At 44.6% G+C, this 20,726-nt stretch overlaps 2 protein-coding genes across 2 annotated transcripts; both read left to right on the top strand.

Annotated features, from left to right (window-relative positions):
- Window positions 1-5,784: 5,784 nt before the first annotated feature.
- Window positions 5,785-6,738, top strand: LOC102445698 (olfactory receptor 13G1-like). Its single transcript, XM_006135711.3, has one exon. The coding sequence runs from the start codon at window positions 5,785-5,787 to the stop codon at window positions 6,736-6,738; it is 954 nt and encodes a 317-aa protein (XP_006135773.3).
- An 8,451-nt stretch (window positions 6,739-15,189) lies between these two features.
- On the top strand, window positions 15,190-16,122 carry LOC102445461 (olfactory receptor 13A1-like). The gene has a single exon (XM_075912307.2). The coding sequence runs from the start codon at window positions 15,190-15,192 to the stop codon at window positions 16,120-16,122; it is 933 nt and encodes a 310-aa protein (XP_075768422.1).
- The last annotated feature ends 4,604 nt before the right edge of the window (window positions 16,123-20,726 follow it).

Genomic DNA, 20,726 nt, shown 5'->3' with positions numbered 1-20,726 from the left:
ATTTACGGGGGACTCCTGGATCATTACACCTCCTCCTGCCTTAGCCAGAGCGCTGAGCAGCGCCGCGCCGGCCAGGGAGCCGACAAACCTCCCCAGCAATTAAGGGCCGGCGGCAGAAGCAAAGTTGCCGGTTGTTTAAGTGGGTCCCGTGGGAAGTCGTTAGCCGGGAATGTGGGTCTTTCTCAGCTGGCTTGTAGTGAGGGCGGGGGGGGGGGATCAGGGTTCTCTCTGTGGGACCTCCTCTGCCCCAGGATGCCTGCTTTGGCTGACAAGTCTGTTCTACGCTGCATCCCTGTCATCTAGTGACCCTTCTGTTCTCCCTGAGAGTCACGTCTAGGAATGCAAACTCCAAGCGGGGTTCTTTGTAAAGTAACGATAAAGAAAATGCAAAATAACTCTGAACAGAGCTCTTGTTTCCTGCTCCCTCGTACAGATGATACACACCCTTGGCACTCAATGACCTAGGACAACTGCTGTTGTCTCGTTAACGCATATCTACTCCCTCTGCATGCCGTCCCATCTGTTTGGTAAGAAAGACACTGTTTAGGAACAAAATACAGGACTATGTAGCACTTTAAAAACTAACAAGATGGTTTATTAGGTGATGAGCTTTCGTGGGCCAGACCCACTTCCTCAGATCAAATAGTGGAAGAAAATAGTCACAACCATATATACCAAAGGATACAATTAAAAAAAATGAACACATATGAAAAGGACAAATCACATTTCAGAACAGCGATTTGTCCTGTTCATGTGTTCATTTTTTTAAATTGTATCCTTTGGTATATATGGTTGTGACTATTTTCTTCCACTACTTGATCTGAGGAAGTGGGTCTGGCCCACGAAAGCTCATCATCTAATAAACCATCTTGTTGGTCTTTAAAGTGCTACATAGTCCTGCATTTTGTTTCAGCTACACCAGACTAACACGGCTACATTTCTATCACTGTTTAGGAAGGAGCACTGCAGAAAGAGGTCTAGGGGACAGAGTGGGCCAGAAGCTAAATATGATCCAACAGTGTGAGACTGTTGCAAAAAAAGTAAACATGATTCTGGGCTGCATGAACAGGAGTGGACGCATTGGAGAGGGTCCAGTGGAGGGCAACCAAAATGATTGGGGGGCTGTAGCATATGGCTTATGAGGAGAGGCTGAGGGAGTCTGTATAGTCTGCAGAAGCGAAGAGCGAGGGGGGATTTGAGAGCAGCCTTCAACTTCCTGAAGGGAGGTTCCAAAGAGGATGGAGAGAGGCTGTTCTCAGTAGTGACAGATGGCAGAAGAAGGAGCAATGGTCTCAAGTTGTGGTGGGAGAGGTCCAGGTTGGATCTTAGGAAAAACTATTTCCCTAGGAGGGTGGTGAAGCACTGGAATGGGTTACCTAGAGGTGGAGTCTCCATCCCTAGAGGTGTTTAAGTCTCGGCTTGACAAAGCCCTGGCCGGGTTGATTTAGTTGGGATTGGTCCTGCCTAGAGCAGGGGGCTGGACTTGATGACCTTCTGAGGTCTCTTCCAGCTCTATGGGTCTAGGATTCTATGAGTGTTGTGAACAAGACACGAGAAGTCATTCTTCTGCTCTACTCGGCATTGATTAGGCCTCAGTTGGAGTACTGTGCCCAGTTCTCGGCACCACATTTCAAGAAAGATGTGAAGAAATTGAAGAAGGTCCAGAAAAGAACAACACAATGATGACAGGTCTAGAAGACATGAGCAATGAGGGAAGACGGAAAGAATTGGGCTTGTTTACTTTGGAAAGGAGAAGACTGAGAGGGGACATGATAGTTGTTTTCAAGTATCTAAAAGGGTGTTACAAATAGGATGGGGAAAATTTCGTCTCCTTGGCTTCTGAGGACAGGACAAGAAGCAATGGGCTTAAACTGCAACAAGGGAGGTTTAGGTTGGACATTAGGAAAAACTTCCTGCCTGTCAGGGTGGTTAAACACTGGAATAAATTTCCCAGAGAGGTTGTGGAATCTCCATCCCTGGAGATATTTAACAGCAGGTTGGACAGACACCTGTCAGGGATGTTCTAGATGGTGCTGGGTCCTGCCGTGAGGGCAGGGGACTGGACTAGATGACCTTTCGAGGTCCCTTCCAGTTCTAGGGTTCTAGGCTGTGTTGCTCACACAAATCCATGGCTACTGGGACACTCACACTGGGGTGCCCACTGTCAGGGAATGTCTCTGTCAGCAGCCGGTCCTTCCTCTGTGGCCGAGACCAGACCTTGGTCTTGATAACAGGGGACAAGCATCTCTTCTGTGTTTCTCAATATCTATTCTCTTTCCAGTTGTCTGGTGTCAAAGCAGGTGGCCTTTTGCAATGTGTTTTCACACATACCGGGGATATGAAGGTGTAAGTGGTTAACCAGTTAATCGATAAGCTTCACCCTGAATGTGTGGGGCTTAGTGGTTAATTTTAACTGGTGGGGTTGGATCATCTTCCTACCTGCCATGGGAACGGGGCTGCTCCAGCCCCATCTGGGGGCACCCTACAGAGGGGTACTCCAATACAGGTATCATTGAATCCTAGAATCCCAGGGCTGGAAGAGACCTCAGGAGTCATCGAATCCAGCCCCCTGCCCAAAGCAGGACCAATCCCAAATCAGTCATCCCAGCCAGAGCTTGGTCAAGCCGGGACTGAAACACCTCTAGAGATGAAGATTCCACCCCCTCCCTAGGGAACCCATCCCAGTGCTCCCCACCCTCCAAGTGATGCCGATCGATGGGTCTGAAACTTTATCCACCCTCTCACCTTCGCTAATTGATGTGAAAGCCATCGTTCTTGGTAGCCCGGTGTTCAAAAAGTCATACATGGGTGGAAATGAGGTTTAAGAGGAATTTTCTGAACTTGAAGCAGAAGGGTTTTTTTGGGAGAGATAGAGGGGTTCGTACTGATTTAATGTGGATAAATGTAAAGTAATGCACATTGGGAAAAATAACCCCAACTATACATACAATATGATGGGGGCTAATTTAGCTACAACGAATCAGGAAGGAGATCTTGGAGTCATTGTGGAGAGTTCTCAGAAGACGTCCACGCAGTGTGCAGCGGCAGTCAAAAAAGCAAACAGGATATTAGAAATCTTTAAAAAAAGAATCGAAAATAAGACGGAGAATATCTTGGTATGCCCACATCTGGAATACTGCATACAGATTTGGTCTCCTCATCTCAAAAAAGATATACTGGCATTAGAAAAGGTTCAGAGAAGGGCAACTAAAATGCCGAGGGGTTTGCAATGTGTCCCATATGAGGAGAGATTAATGAGACCGGGACTTTTCAGCTTGGCAAAGAGGAGACTAAGGGGGGATAGGATAGAGGTCTATAAAATCTTGAGTGGTGTGGAGAAAACAAATAAGGAAAAGTTATTTACTTGTTCCCATAATATAAGAACTGGGGGTTCCCAAATGAAATTAATGGGCAGCAGATTCAAAACAAATAAAAGGAAGTTCTTCACACAGCGCATCTGTGGAACTCCTTGCCTGAGGAGGCTGTGAAGGCTAGGCCTATAACAGGGTTTAAAAGAGAACTAGATAAATTCATGGAGGTTAAGTCCATCAATGGCTATTAGCCAGGATGGGTAAGGAATGGTGTCCCCGGCCTCTGTTTGTCAGAGGGGGGAGATGGATGGCAGGAGAGAGATCGCTTGATCAGTACCTGTTTCATTCACTCCCTCTGGGGCACCTGGCATTGGCCACTGTCAGCAGACAGGGTACTGGGCTGGATGGACCTTTGTTCTGATCCAATATGGCCGTTCTTATGTTCTTATGTACCTTTTGCCTTCTCCTTTGGGGCCTTGTTTGAGAGTTATCTGTTCTCCAAACTCACAAGGGATGCAAGATCTCCCCACAGAAGGTTATTAGATATAAAGAATGATCGTCTTCAAGAACTCATAACTCAGTCAGAATCTGAATTTAAATTACGTGTGTTGACTGTACTTGAGGACTGAGTCAAAAGGTGAGAATATTCCAGTTGCTTGCTTGCTTCTTTCTTGCTCGCTGGCTTGTTTGCTTGGTTTCCAAAATTCATGCGTGTAAATGAATCTTTCTGACTTTCTGTGATGGGGATTTCAAAGTTCCTTTATACCTTTGCAACCAACAGCCCGTAAAGTCAAGTGAGAGTTGTGAGAGATTAATTCCTTTAAATGTTTGTTGTTTTGTATTGTTTAATGGTTTGTAGTTGAGCTAAATGTGCTTTGCAGCGGTAAAGGTTGCAACAAAGGTATTTATGAATTTGGACCATGCTACGATCTCATTTTGACCAATGTGAATCTGACGACAATTCGCATATATCTGTGGAGTTCCTTTCAATTTTAATGCCGTTGAATCTAAAAGCTGTGGAGATAGGTAATGGAGTCTAATGGATACGGGAGGTGAATGATTCATAACCTATTGATTGTACGCTCAAGATTTTCCTATCAAATTTGAAACATACTGCAAAGTGTGGCAATTATTGTTTATAAATCATTGTAATACGAAATATTACAAATCAGTCTAATAAAAGATTACAGTCAGTTAAATGTTTTGAGCTTGTAGTCCTTCTAGTTTTCATATTGTTTATAGTTCAGTAACTCCACTGATTTCACGGGAGAAATTCCCGTGAAATGAGAGGAAAATGAGAAGTGAAGAAATAAGACTAGAGAAGAAAGAAGACAGAGATAAGAAACTTAGCTGCCATGCAGTAGGAAGCAAGTGTCAAATCATGCAGACGATTGACCTAAAATTGAAGCAAAATTCATATAGTGCCATGTAGTCTATCATCAACATGAAATTTCGGAGGGGGCCAATTCCTCTACATTTATACAAATTCTGTACCAATGCAACACTAGAGAATGGAAATTCAGCACCTGTTACTCCAATGTAGCTAGAACTGATTTTTTCTAGGGAGCATGAAAGGCAATACAAAGTATTTTATTGTGCATCTTGATTGAACCTTTTATTTCCTGCATATTATACTATTATTTTCTCTTATATAGTCTATATTGTTTCCTATATTATTTTCTATGATGTTATACAAAACCTCTATAGTCCATCATTCTCTGGTCTGGAAACATCCATTGTCCGGCAAGATTTTAATTAGACGGCTGTCCACTTACACTGGGTGTGACCAAGTTTTCCACAGTCCCATAAAGTTTATTTACAGCCCCCGGTCCTGGCTCTCCATGTTCTGTGCTGTTATTTAGCTCTAATTTACCCCTAAATGTCTTCTAAGAGCTCAGTAAGCAGTGGAAGTGTTGGTGATGCTGCTAGACAATACTGACCTCCCATGGTCCAGCAAATTCTCTGGATCAGGACTGGTCAGGTCCTGAGGGTGCCGGATTAGAGAGGTTCACCCTGTATATATGTTGTGTAGGTTACATGCACTAACAGTGTTCTATATTGCAACAAATCTACCTTGCAAAATTAGTTTAAAAATTGGATTCTTGCTTATTTATAAGATCACTAGAGCTGGATTGAATTTCTGGTCATATCTTAAATCCGCCCTCGTGAAGTTTATGCAAACACTCCACACAGCTTCATGGATCCGTGTCTGAGAACATGAAGAAAGTTATTTCCCCTTTCTCTGTTGAGTGCCAGGAGGGCAGAGATTATTGTGCTAATATATTTTAGCGTATCTCAGATTTCTCATATGTAGTATGAAATGTCTTCAGTATCGCACGTTCTCTCTCTCTTTCTCTCTCTCTCCATTTCACTGTTGTAGTCTGGATGCGTCAGTTGCCATATTACTCTATCTTCTGAGGAGGTACATAACAAAAACTTTATTCTCTGTTCCTGCAGAAGGAGCACTCCAGCCATGGAACCCGGTAACCACAGCAGGGTGACCGAGTTCGTCTTGCAGGGGCTCTTGGAACATCCCAACCACCTGGGGCTATTCTTTGCACTGTTCCTGTGCCTTTATTTGGCCGTCATTCTGGGCAACTCCCTGATCATTGCGGCTGTGGTCCTCCACCCGCCTCTCCACACCCCCATGTACTTCTTCATCGCCAACTTGGCCATGCTCGACATCATGTGCAGCTCCTCGGTTCTGCCCAAGATGATGGAAAACTTGCTGCGGGGGAAGAAAACCATCTCCTTTGAGGGCTGCATGGCCCAGCTCTTTGCCTTCACTATGTCCGGGGCCACAGAGCTGATGCTCCTGACGGTTATGTCATGTGACCGGTATGTAGCCATCTGCCATCCCTTGCTTTACGTCAATCTCATGACTAAGAAAATTTGCATCACTTTAGTCACTGGTGTCTGGGCTGTTGGTATCATCAATTCATTGGTGAACACCTTGCTTACGCTGCGTCTGGATTTCTGCGGGCCCAACCTCATCCAGCATTTCTTCTGCGAGTTTCCACCAGTCCTGGCGCTGTCCTGCAGCTCCACCTTCCTCAACCAAGTGATGGTGTTCCTGGCAGACATCTTCCTGGCCATGGGGAACTTCCTGCTAACCGTCATGTCCTACAGCTTCATCATTGTCGCCATCCTGAAAATCCGGAGCTCCAAAGGGATGCAGAAAGCCTTCTCCACCTGTTCCTCTCACCTGCTGGTGGTCACCTTGTTCTACTCTTCCATCATTTACACCTATATCCGGCCAAGCTCTAGTTACTCACCGGATAAGGATAAGTTTGTGGCCCTCAAGTACACCCTGGTCACTCCCATCTTGAACCCTTTGATCTACAGTCTGCGGAATAAGGAGGTGAAAGTGGGCTTCAGGAAAAACTTCCCATTGGCCACGAAACAGTTTTCCCAAGAGCAAACTTGATTCTTACATGTCTTGTCCTTTCTAGGGCAGGTCCACAGGCGGAATAAAGATTTGTAGGATTGTGACCTTCAATAAATATGTATTTTAACTACGGTGCATTCACTTCCATAGAACTAGAATCATTTACTCAGCTGGGACCATGTTGCATTGGCTGCAGAGTGGTGATGATTGGCCTTTAGGCCTCGTTAATATCAGTCGAGGTGTTGAATCAGTAGTAATTGGATCCAAAGTCAATGAGTCAGACTTTTCAAGTTATTTAGTGGGATTTTCATAAAGCATAAAACTCAGTGGTCTCCACAGGTCATAGCTTCCCAGATGCTTCTGAAAATCTCATTAGGTATTTAAATAGTCCTAGAAATCTACCCATTCTGTAAAATAAAAATATTATGTGTGCAGTCTTATTGAAACAGAACGCTATATTTTATTCTCAGGGTGTGATTGAATTAAAAAATGCCACTTATTTTCTCTCTGTTTTCTAATTTATTTGGAGACATGAAAACCACAAGCATTTCAAACATACATCAGTTAAGATCTGGAGCTGTCCGGGTTATGTGTCATTGTGCTTCGAACAGAGATTGTAAGGCTGTGTCCAGACTCAGGGTTTTTTTCGAAAAAAGTAGCCTTTTTTCGAAAAAACTTCACCTGCGTCTAGACTGCAGCCGCGTTCTTTCGAAATTAAATCGAAAGAATGCGGCTTTTCTTTCGACGGTGGTAAACCTAATTCCACGAGGAAGAACGCCTTCTTTCGAAAGTACTCTTTCGAAAGAAGGCGTTCTTGAAAGCAAACAGGCTTTTTAGAAAGAGAGCATCCAGACTCACTGGGTGCTTTCTTTCGAAAAAGCGCCTTGCTTTTTCGAAAGTTCCGCGTGCAGTCTAGACGCTCTCTTTCGAAAGAGGCTCTTTCGAAAGTATCTCTCGAAAGAGCCTCTTTCGAAAGAGGCTTGCAGTCTAGACATAGCCTAAGAGAAACATTTTTATTAGGGTATATTTTTATACAACTAAAAGAACCATTTTCAGCTTTAGACATTTTCATGTTTCAAAATACCTGTTTTGTTGATAAGGGAATGACTGAATCCAGACCTACAGAGAAGACATTAATGAAGCTGTTTTTACTGTTAGCATGATACATCTTTCGCTGAGGTAAGAGATTTCATGTCCAGTTATTATAGCTGATTTAACTTAGAATGTCTTTACTGAGTAACTCTTTGCCCTTCTCTAGAATAAAACAAAAACATACAATCCCCTCTCCCAATTCTTGTATTTTTAAAATATATAAAGTACTAGCTCATTTACCTGGCATTGCGCGAGTCTGTAACCCAACTAAGGGTGGGGCTTTTTTGGAAGTAAAAGGAAAGTGTACATGCATTATTGAAATGATTGTGTTTTTTTCAGAAATACAGTGTTATTATTATGAAGTTCAGTTTTGTTTTGGATTTCTTTTAAAAAAGTCTTGTTCAAATGTTTCCATTTATTTTTTAGTAATTCTTTAAATGCAATTCCATCAAGTGTATTTTTTTCTTTGTCCCTATAAACTCTTATCATTCACTGTGTTGTAACCAAAAAAGGGCTACAGTCCATTTGGATTCCAATACATTTTTTTCTAGTTGTCAAACCTTAAGCATTGATTTAACAGTGCCAAAACAGAGCACTCCTCCAAATTTCTCTATTTTCATGAGAAGCAATCTCATTCCATTTTCAGCCTATTTTTCATCTTGGTTCAATCTCTTTCAACATTCACTCAGGGTATGTCTACACTACAAAGTTAGTTCGAACTAACTTTCATAGGCGCTACACTAGCGCTCCGTTAGTTCGAACTTAATTCGAACTAGCGGAGCGCTTAGTTCGAACTAGGTAAACCTCATTCCACGAGGATTAAGCCTAGATTGAATTTACTAGTTCGAATTAAGGGCTGTGTAGCCCCTTAATTCGAACTAGTGGGAGGCTAGCCCTCCCCAGATTTCCCTGGTGGCCACTCTGGCCAACACCAGGGAAACTCTATTGCCCCCCTCCCGGCCCCGGACCCCTTAAAGGGGCACGGGCTGGCTACGGTGCCCATGCCAGGTGCATGCCTGCCAGCACCCAAGCCATTTGTCTCGTGCCATCCCTCTCCTGCCTTCCACAAACCTTGGGCAGGGACACCACTCCTACCCCCTGGCTAATAGCACTCCATGGACGCAACCTCCATGACTTGATCTCACGTCCCTTTAAACTCTGTTCTAGTTCTAGCCTTCACAGCCTCCTGCAGCAAGGAGTTCCACAGGTTGACTCTTTGCTTCATGAAGAACAACTTTCTGTTACTAGTTTGAAGCCTGCTACCCATTCCTTTCCTTTGGTGTCCTCTAGTCCTTCTTTATGGGAACTAATGAAGAACTTTTCTGTATGCACCCTCTCCACCCCACTCCTGCTTTTAGAAACCTCTATCCTGTCCCCCCTCCGTCTCCTCTTTTCTAAGCTGAAAAGTCCCAGTCTCTTTAGCCTCTCTTCATATGGGACCTGTTCCCAACCCCTGATCATTGTAGTTGCCCTCCCCTTTCCCACCATCTCTCTTCCCCTCTCCCACCTCCTTTTCCCAGTCTCCCCCAGTTTTGTTCAATAAAGACAGATTCCATTTTTGAACACAATTGTCCTTTATTTTGTACATCAAGAAAAGGGGCTAGGGAAGGGTAAGTGGAAGGAGGTGAGGGAGGAATGGGGTACGAGCCCCCGATGGGGAGGACTGGGCTGGCTCTGCGGGCTTCTGGGTGTGGAAGCTCTCCTGCAGCCCCCCAATTGCCCTCTCTCCCCAGATGGCAGCCTGCGGCAAGTGCAGCCGGTCTGATGGCCGAGTGCTGTGATGTGCCGAGTGTGGGCACTCAGGGCTCTCCAAGCCAGGACTGCTTTGCAAGCGGGGCACCCCTGAGAACTGTCTGTCCGGGGTGGGGGTCGGGACCCTTTAAGCGCAGCCCTCGGCTAGCCTGAGACAGCAGCTCCACGCTCTAAGTCCTAACCTGATGCCCTGCCGGCACTGCTTCCGGCCAGCCTTAACCCCGGTTCAGGGTCCACTCAATGTGGACGTGCTAGTTCGAATTAGCAAAACGCTAATTCGAACTAGTTTTTAGTTCTAGACACGTTAGTTCGAATTAGCTTAGTTCGAATTAATCAATTAGAACTAAGTTAGTTCGAATTAGTGCTGTAGTGTAGACGTACCCTCAGTTATGTCAGTTTTGAGGTCTGTACTTGATTTAGTGAGTCTGTCTCTGGTCTGTTTCGTTTTATGAGAACCAGTCCAATTCTAGGCACATTCTATTTTCCTTGCACAACCAAAATCTTATATTGCTTTAAATTATGATAAGGGGAAGCTGTATACTGAATTTGGTGACGCAAGCTCTTACTGGTTTATGTGGGTTACCATTTGTGATGTCCGATTTGTGTCCATTTATCCTTTATTAAAAAAGGTGGCAGCCATGTTTATGCTAATGAAACACAGGATATTTAAATCCCTGCTTCATTAGCAATTTTGACATGCCTAATCTACATCTCTCTGTCGACAAAGGGGTGTAGTCTAGACACAGCCTTAATTAGCCTCATTAAAATGGGCTCTACAATTGACAGGTACTTCTTCTCCTATAATGTATATCACCTCCTCCTTCCCCTGCCCTGTTTCTTCCCACATCTGCAGCACCTCCACCCCATCCCAATCCACCGCTTCTCCCAAGCCCCAGACCTGCCTCTGCCCCACACCTCCCTCTCCCTCCTGGAACTTCTGAAATGCCACTGAACAGCTGTTTCATGGAGGGCAGGAGGCTCTTGGAAGGAGGAGGAGGCCACCAGTGGGTGAAAAGTGCTGGGGTAAGGGGCAGAAAGGGAGTTGGCTGCCATGGATTTTTGCCCATGGGGCTGTAGCCCCACAGCACCCATGGAATCGGTGCCTGGATCCATCAGTCCCCCTGGCACTGTGTCCATACTCTGAAAGTAAGAATCCAGCCAGAGAGGGTGAACCTTATTACACCCCACCCACTCCACTAGCTTCCTCTAAATCCAAAACCCAACCAGGAAAATGAAGCCAAGGCGCTGGCTGTCACTCCTTCCTCTATGTGTCACTTTCCTTCCATGGTTTGTTTCTTCCCCTGCTCCCCTCTTTCCGTTTATCTTTTGTCCAGGAAGAGTTGGGGTTCGCTGCCAGGGTGGCACCAACTTTTACTATAACGCTGTAGGCCCGGAGCTGACAGGGCAGCTCACAGCAATGCCTTAAGCAGCCTGACGTATTTGGCTGGTCTTGGAGTGGCTGATCAGACCACAGGCCAGGCCAGTATTTCGCTAGAAGTAGTGATTCCTGTGTAAGGCAGGACAGCACGTTAGCAGCTGCTGTTTGTTTTTTGGCTGCTCTTAGAATCATATAACAGTAGGACTGGAAGGGACCTCGAGAAGCCGAGGAGTCCAGTCCCCTGCCCTCACGGCAGGACCCAGGAAGGAAGGAAGGAAGGAAGGAAGGAAGGAAGGAAGGAAGGAAGAGGGAGAGAGAAAGTAAAAAAGGAGGAAGGAAGGAAGGAAGGAAGGAAGGAAGGAAGGAAGGAAGGAAGGAAGGAAGGAAGGAGGGAGAAAGGAAGAAAGGAAGGAGGGGGGAAGGGAGGAAGAAAGAAGGGAGGGAGAAAGGAAGGAGGGAGGGAGGATGGAGGAAGGCAGGGAGGGAGGAAAGAGGGAGAAAGAAAGGAAGGAAGGCGAGAGGGAGAAAGGAAGGACGGGAGGGAGGGAGAAAGAAAGGATGGAGGGAGGATGGAGGAAAGCAGGGAGGGAGGAAAGAGGGAGAGAGAAAGGAAGGAAGGAGAGAGGGAGGAAGGAAGGAAGGAAGGAAGGAAGGAAGGAAGGAAGAACCATCCAGATTTATTGACACAAGTCAATAAGCATGATGACAACACACATTTGGATCACATTTATGGCTCTGATCCCAGAGTTCCTCTGCTTCCAGGTCCATGGAAGTTCATGAGATGGTTCCTATCACCAGAGTCAGGCATGTACTTAAGTGCCTTGCTGTAATGGGATCTATAGAAGCTAAGTTTTCCCCTTGTAATTCCTACTCCTGAAAACATCTCCCTCTTCTCTGACACTCATCATAAATGTTATTTCCTACACAGTGTTACATTGTGTAAATCAAATGTGGCTCTTGACAACCTCTCGACAACTGCATTGCTTCCAACAAGTGAATGCCGTGAGATGTATGTAGCTCTTCCGAATCCTTAAATGATGTGATACGGAGCAAAGTCAAAGTGCTCTCATGATTTCCACTATTGGCTGTGAAGGCATTACAGTGATGCCTACCAGTTGGGAACCTGATCTGCTGACTTGCAGATGTAGTCACCCCTTTCCAAAGAAAAGAGACAATGGAATGGGAGATGGCTCAGTCAAGGGCAACAAAAACATTCAGGAGTATGGAACAGCTTAATAAGTCTGGAACTTTTCAGCTTGGAAAAGAGTTGATTAAGGCAGGATATGATCAAGATCTTTAAAATATGTGGAGAACATGTATATCATAACACAAGAATCAGGGGCTTCCCAAATAAAATTAATAGGCAGCAAGTTTAAACAAATAAAGTATTTCTTCACAAAACGCACAGTCTACCTGCGGAACTCCTTGCCAGAAGATGAAGGTGAAGTCACTAATAGGGTTCAAAAAAGAACTAGATAAGTTCCTAAAAGATGGGCCCATCTATGCCTATTAGCAGGGCTAGTGTCCCAATCTCTGTTTGTCAGAAGCTGGGAATGGGTGACAGGGGATGGATCACTTGATGGCTCCCTTTTCGGTTCACCCCCTCTGGGGCACCTGGCTTTGGCCACTGTCGGCAGACAGGACACTGGGCTAATTGGACTTTTGGTCTGACCCAGTCTGGACATCCTAATGTTCTTATTGAATCTGAGCATGAATTTCGGGCCTCAGTAAAGCCAAGGTCAATGTTCCTATCGACACCCATCAATGGAGCTACCGTTTCACCCTGAGAATTAACCTCTCACACAACACTATGAAGTAGATCTCTATTGGTAAGACTATGCTCAGAAAACAATCCATTGGCGGAAATAATGGACACGTCAGCAGAACATACATATATACCTAACAACAAGAGGAAAGTTCTCAACTTAATAGAAAATTGGTTTGAACTGACTTAGGTGATTAGATTTACCTTCTCCTTTGGGGACTTATTTGAGAGCTAACTCTTGTCTGCATTCATAAGGGTGCACGATCTCCCTGCAGAAGGTTGTGAGATATGAAGAATAATCATCTGGAGTCTGTATTTAAATTATGCTGTGGTTGATTCTATTTGCAGATTGAATGAGAGGTGAGAATATTTCTTTCGCTTGCTTTCTTCTTGCTTGTTTAGTTTCTTACTTTCTCACAATATGAGCTTGCAAATGAATCTTGTTGACTTTTTGTGGCAGATATTTCAAAGATCCTATGGGTGTTTAATAGCAACAAACCTGTGAAATTCAATTCGAGTTGAGTGATTAAATCCTTTATTCACTTTTGATACCAATCAAAATTTAATTTCTCTCTCCTTTGTAATTTAGTTAAATTTGCTTTATAGACATACATATTTCCATAGCAATGTTTATAAATCTTGGACCATGCTCTGATCTCGTTTTGACCAATGAGGATCTGATAGAAATTCATGCACATCTTTTGACTTCCTTTGAATATCATGGTAATTGCTTCTAAAATCAATGGAGCGAGATACAGTGTGGTAATTAATACAGATTGGCATTACAGAAGATTCATAGTCTATTGTATGCTCCCTCAGAAGTTTAGGATGAAATTTGAAAGGTGATGCAAAGGGGAACAATTGAATTGTGTAAGTCACTGTAAAGTGAAATATGAAAAATGTCTCTCATAAACTCATGGTAAGTTAGATTTGTTGGTCTAAGCACCCTTCCCATTTTCACAATGTTTTACAAGTCAGTGACTTCACTGACTTCTGGGGAGATACTCCTGATTTTCTGCAGCCAGAATGAGAAGAAAATCAGGAGAAATAGTAACTTTGTAATAAAACTAGGGAAGCGGGAAGACAGTGAAAGGGAAACTTATCTGTAATGCGGTATGGAGTATTTTTCATATCATGTGAATGCTACTCCAAAGAATCAAGTAACCTGTACATATTGCTCTGTATCTTTATCGCCAGAATGAAATTTTGGACAGCATGACTCTCCTCTTGTTTACACAAGGGCTGTGTCTAGACTGGCAAGTTTTTCTTGCCAGCTGTCTACACTGGCCGCTTGAATTTGCACAAGACCACAGATGATCTAATGTAAGATTGTCAGTGTTCTTGCGCAAATACTATGCTGCTCCCACTTGGGAAAAAGCCCTCTTGCGCAAATGCTTTTGCTTAAGAGGGCCAGTGTAGACAGCTAAAAACTGTTTTGCTCAAAAGAACCCCGATGGCAAAAATGGCGATCGGGGCTTTCTTGCGCAAAACCGCTTCTAGATTGGCACAGATGCTTTTCCACAAAAAGCGCTTTTGCGCAAAAGCATCCGTGCCAATCTAGACGCTCTTTTCCGCAAATGCTTTTAACGGAAAAACTTTTCCATTAAAAGCATTTGAGGACAATCATGCCAGTCTAGACGTAGCCAAGCTGTATGCCAATGCAACTCCAGTAATGGGAGATTCAGTTTACATCTGGTTTACATTAGAATGAGCGAAAGAGAATTCAAGTTATTTTATTGTGCATCTTGATTTTACTTAAATATACATGTTATATAATAGGACAAGAAGCACTGGGTTTAAATTGCAGCAAGGGAGGTTTAGGCTGGGCATTAGGAAAAGCTTCCTACCTGTCAGGGTTATTAAACACTGGAATTAATTGCCTAGGGAGGTTGTGGAATCTCCATCACTGGAAATATTTAAGAGCAGGTTAGACAGACACCAATCAGGGATGCTCTAGATGGTGCTTGGTCCTGCCGTGAGGGCAGGGGACAGGACTCGATGACCTTTCGAGGTCCCTTCCCATTCTAAGAGTCTCCGATTCTATAATTATTAGGTTATATTTTGTAGCAAATATGCTGTATATATGTCGTATGTTACACTCAACTAAAAGTGTCCTGTATTGCAAGCGATCTATTTTGTGAAAGTAGTTGAGAAAGTGGCATCTTGGTTTTTAATAAGACTATTAGTCCACGATTGATTTTTTTAAATCATATTGTGAACTTCTCTCTCAGGTGGGAGATGTAAATATGCTGACTGATTTCATGACCCTCTAGAGTGTTGTGTTTTCCCTTCGCTACCTGAATATCAGGAAAATAAAGATTCAGAAGCACAGGGAGATTATTGTGCTAACATTGTCTTAATGTAGCTCAGTTTGTTCATACGTTACATGAAATCACAGGTTTTTTCTCATTGTTGCTCTGTGTTGATCTTTCAGCCGCCAATAGTTTGTGGGGAAAAAATCTGACAGCAAATTTAATCTTTGTTCCTACAGGAGGAACAAGCCATGAAACCCGATAATCACACCAGGGTGACCGAGTTCGTCATGCAGGGCCTCTTGGAACATACTCATCACCGGGGGCTGTTCTTTGCACTGTTCCTGTGCCTCTACACAGCTGTGGTCATGGGCAACTCCCTGATCATTGCGGCTATCGTCATACATCCACCTCTCCACACCCCCATGTACTTCTTCATTGCCAACTTAGCTGGGGTCGACCTTTCTTGCACTTCCTCGGTTCTGCCCAAGATGATGGAAAACCTGCTGTGGGAGAAGAAAACCATCTCCTTCGACGGGTGCATGGCTCAGCTCTTTGCCTTCACTTTGGCCGGAGGGACGGAGCTGGTTTTACTCACGGCCATGTCCTATGACCGCTATGTGGCCATCTGCCACCCTTTGCGCTATGCCAACCTCATGACCAAGAGAATTTGCATCGGTTTAGCCGTTGGCGTCTGGGTTGTCAGTATCGGCAATTCTTTGGTGCACACCTTGCTCATGCTGCCTCTGGATTTCTGCGGGCCCAACCTCATCCAGCATTTCTTCTGCGAGATCCCACCTCTGCTGGCGCTGTCCTGCAGCTCCATCTACATCAATGAAGTCATGATCTACATTGCAAACATTTTCCTGGCCATGGGGAATTTCCTGCTGACCACCGTGTCCTACAGCTTCATCATCGTCGCCATCCTGAAAATCCAAAGCACCAAAGGGAAGCAGAAAGCCTTCTCCACCTGCTCCTCCCACCTGCTGGTGGTCACCTTGTTCTATTCCTCCATCATCTACACCTACATCCAGCCGAGATCCAGTGACTCGCTAGCGAAGGACAAGATAGCCGCCATCATGTACACCGTGGTGATTCCCACCCTGAACCCTCTGATCTACACTCTGCGTAATCAAGAGGTGAAATTGGCCTTCAGGAAAATCGTTTCCTGCAGGAGAAACTAAGACATCAGTGAAGAATGAACCTGATTTTCCTGGGTCTTATTCATCAGTGGTGTAAATTATTGCAGAACTCTTGACTTCAGTATACATACATTTTACCCAGTGGTTGATTTGATTGTAAGGAATATCAATGATTAACACCGGTGGGGAACCACTGAATGGGTTGTAGGGGGTTAGTTGATTTACAGTGACTTGAAATCTGGCCCCATTCATTTTATTGGAGCTATGTTGAGTCTCATTGTCTGAGTCCCATTGAAACAGATTTTTACAGCTGTTTCGGCAGCTCACTAGCTATGGACCTATGTACCTATGCACCCAACGTTCAATGAGTTCCATTGGTGTTGGGTGCTGAGATGTTTCTAAATGTTCTATTAGATTAGGGGTGGGCACATTCCGGGCTGTAGGCCAGATCCGGTCCACAGGGTTAGTCCCTGGCTGATCCCCATCTCTATATTCACCTGCGCTTCTGCAGGCATTGGGGAATCACAGCTCTTATTGGCCATGAATCGCCATTTGCGGCCAATGGAAGCAGTGCCAAGCAGTGCATGTCCCACTGCTCCCATTGGCTGAAAACAGCAATCCACAGCCCACAAGAGCGATGATCGCCAATACTCGTGGAGGCGCAGGTAAATATAGCAGCACTGGGCTGCCAGGAGCTAACCCTGGTGGGCCACCATATTAGATGCATACATAAATATAAAGATCTTGCCCATTGTGTATCAAAGTACTGAGCATTCAGTCTTGTTCAATCCCAGTATTATAAGATACAAAGTATGACACAAGTAAAACTTATCTTCTCAGTTTTCCCCATTTTTGTGAGATATTATACCCCCAAAAAAACTTTCAAACACGTATCTGTTGAAATCTGGAGGTTTCATAGCCATGTGTCATGGACTTGAGTTGGAGATTTTTATAGAAAAAAAGTTATCAGGCTACATTCTTTTAGCTGTGTCAGGCTTTTCAATTTGTTAGTCTTTAAGGGGCCATAAGATTCCTCCTTCTTTACATCTTACAGGAAACAGATACTTCTAGAACTGGAAATTGGGTATTTGGAAAAGATTTGTTTGGTGGATAAGGTAAAGTTTTAAACTCGACAATAGAGACAATATTAACAAAGATGTTGCTTACTATTGCCACAAGAAATAGTTCTCTGAGGTCAGGGGTTTCATGCCCAGTTATGGCTGCTGAATCATAACCTTCAACATGACACAACTTTTTGAAGTTTTTTCGAAGTTCTAGGAAAACAGAAACGAAGAAAACAATCCGTTCCTGTACTTTTTTAAATAAAGTATTAAGTAATGATTTCACGGCACCAGATTCCATTATTCCCTTTCCTTTGAACCGCGTGAACGGTTTTTTATTTGGAAATCATCTGGTTTGGGGTGGTTGGGAGATGGGCATTGTGCAAGACACAATGTTTTCGAGTTAGTTGAGGTCAGTGGGCATACCCTGAATTGATACCATTGAAATGTAGGTAAGGCAAAGACAAAAGCTGTTGGTACTTACCTGATCCCTAAGTTTGACATCAAAGTAGAATCAAGACGTATACATGTTAATAACTCAATGAACTCTGCCACATGGGGTATGTGTTGGAATTATGGTATCACCCTGTTCCTAAAACCCTTGTGTCTGGTCTGAGTTCGAATGGGCGCAAAGCTGTTACATGCATAATAAAATAACTCAAGTCATGAACTGGACTGGAATTGAGTTCTGGGATCACAAGCAACCAGTGGAGGTGTTCTCCCAGAACTAGTCAAGATTATTTTGCTTTTTCTTTAAAGTAGGAAGCAGGTTTAAACACAAGAAACTATTTGTTTTCACACAATGCACAGCCAACTTTTGGAACTCCTTGCTAGAAGATGTTGTGAGGCCAACTCTATGAAAGAGTTAAATAAACAATTAGACAATTTCATGGGGGGTAGGTCCAGTGGTGTCTATTAGCTGGGATGGGAAGGGATGGTGTCTCTACCCACTGTTTTCCAGAAGCTGGGAATGGGTGACACTTAGAATCATGGGATCCCAGGACCGGAAGAGAACTTGGGAGTCATTGAGTCCAGCCCCCTGTTAAAGAAAGGACCAATCCCAATTCAATCATCCCAGGCAGGGCTTTGTCAAGCTGGGACTTAACAACTTCTAGGGATGGAAAGTCCACCCCCCCCCCCCCCCAGGGAACCCATCCCAGTGCTTCACCAAGGCGTCAGGGAGTTGAAGGCTGCTATCAAATCCCCCCTCACTCTTCTCTTCTGCAGACTAAACAGACCCAAGTCCCTCAGCCTCTCCTCATAGGTCATGTGCTCCAGCCCCTGAATCATTTTGTTTGCCCTCCACTGGACCCTCTACAATGCGTCTGCATCCTTTTTGTAGTGGGGGGCCCAGAACTGGACAAAATACTCCAGATGTGGCCCCCCCAAAGCCAAATAAAGGGGAAAAATCACATCTCTGGATCTGCTGGACATGCAACTTCTAATGCACCCTAATATGCCATTAGCCCTCTTGGCCATGTGGGGACCGTGTTGACCCATCTCCAGATTCACAGTGCAGACGGTGGCCCAGGAGGCTGCAGATGAAAACGGTACTATACAACAGAAAAATTACTGCAATCCCTAGCTGACTTTGACAGCTACCAAAGTGTCTTGGCTCAAGAGTGGGGACTCACGGCTCGTCATACAATGGCTAGTTCCATTAACTTCACGGGACTGAGTCCCGATTCATACACTCATAGAACACGAGAATGGGGGTCATCCAGTCCGCATGACCAAGCACCGTCTAGACCATCCCTGACAGGTGTCTGTCCAACCTGCTCTTAAATATCTCCAGGGATGGAGATTCTACAATCTCCCTGGGCAATTTATTCCAGTGTTTCACCACCCGGACAGGCAGGAAGTTTTTCCTAATGTCCAACCTAAACCTCTGTTGCTACAATTTAAGACCATTGCCTCTTGTCCTGTCCTCAGAGGCCAAGGAGAACAATTTTTCTCCCTCTTCTTGGAACACCCTTTAGGTACTTGAAAACTGCTCTCATGTCCCCTCTCAGTCTTCTCTAAACAAAGTCAGATTTTCAGGCTTCCCTCGTAGTTCGTGTTCTCTAGACCTTGAATCATTTTTGTTGCTCTTCTCTGGACCTTCTCTGATTTCTCCCCATCTTACCTGAAATGTGGTACCCAGAACTGGACACGATACTCCAGCTGAGGCCTAATCAGCGGAGAGCAGAGCTGAAGAATGACTCATTGGGTCTTGCTCACAACACTCCTGTGAATGTAGCCCAGAATCACGTTTGCTTTTTTTCGCAACGGTGTCCCACTCTTGACTTGTGTTTAGCTTGTGGTCCAGTCTGACCCCCTAGATCTCTTTCTGCTGTACTCCTTCCTAGACAGTCAACTCCTGTTCTGTGCATGTGAAACGTATTGTTCCTTCCTAAGTGGTGCACTTTGCATTTGGCCTGATTAATCTTCATCCTATTTATCTCAGGCCTTTTCTCCAGTTTGTCCAGATCATTTTGAATTCTGACCCTATCCTCCAAAGAACTTTCAACCCCTCCCAGGTTGGTATTATCTGCAAACTTAATAAGCGTACTTTCTATACCAATATCTAAATCATTGATGAAGATAGGGTAGGTCTACACTACCACCCTAGTTCGAAGTAGGGTGGTTAATGTAGGCAACCGAAGTTGCAAATGAAGTCCGGGATTTGAATTTCCCGGGCTTCATTTGCATCTTGCCGGGTGCCGCCATTTTTAAATCCCCACTAGTTCGGACTCCGTGCCCGCAGCTACACGCAGCACAAACTAGGTAGTTCGGATTAGGCTTCCTATTCCAAACTACCTGTACACCTTGTTCTACGAGGAGTAATGGTAGTTCGGAATAGGAAGCCTAATCCAAACTACCTAGTCCATGCCGCGTGTAGCCGCGGGCACGGAGTCCGAACTAGTGGGGATTTAAAAATGGCGGCGCCCAGCAAGATGCAAATGAAGCCCGGGAAATTCAAATCCCAGGCTTCATTTGCAACTTCGGTTGCCTACATTAACCACCCTAGTTCGAACTAGGGTGGTAGTGTAGACATACCCATATTGAACAGAGCTGGTACCAAAACAGACCCCTGCGGAACCCCACTTGTTATACCTTTCCAGCGGGATTGTGAACTGTTAATAACTACTCTCTGAGTACGGTTATCCAGCCAGTTATGCACCCACCTTATAGTAGCCTCATCTAAGTTGTATTTGCCTAGTTTATTGATAAGAATATCATGCGAGACCATATCAAACCATTAATAACTACTCTCTGGGAACGGTAATCTAGCCACTTATGCACCCGCCTTTTAGTAACCCCATCTAGTTTGAATTTGCCCCTAGTTTACTGATCAGAAGGTCATAGATTCTAAGGTCCAAAGGGCCCTTTTTAAACATTTAATCTGACCACTGGGCCGGAGACTTTCCCCAGAATGATTCCTGGAGGAGATTTTTCAGGAAAGATTTTTTTACTAGCAGGGCTAGACAAACCCTTGTCAAGAGCAGGCAGGAGGATAATTATTCTGGCCATAAGTGCAGGGTGTAGTTGTAGGAGGGGCAGAATCAGAAGCCCTGGTGTCACAGCCTGGGGTGAGGCCTGAGA

This window comes from Pelodiscus sinensis, chromosome 30 (assembly GCF_052426305.1).
Source record: "Pelodiscus sinensis isolate ZL-2025 chromosome 30, ASM5242630v1, whole genome shotgun sequence".
In the NCBI taxonomy this organism is placed as follows: Eukaryota; Metazoa; Chordata; order Testudines; family Trionychidae; genus Pelodiscus; species Pelodiscus sinensis.
Note: the sequence above shows the minus strand (reverse complement) of the source record. Positions and strands in the feature narration are given on the sequence as shown.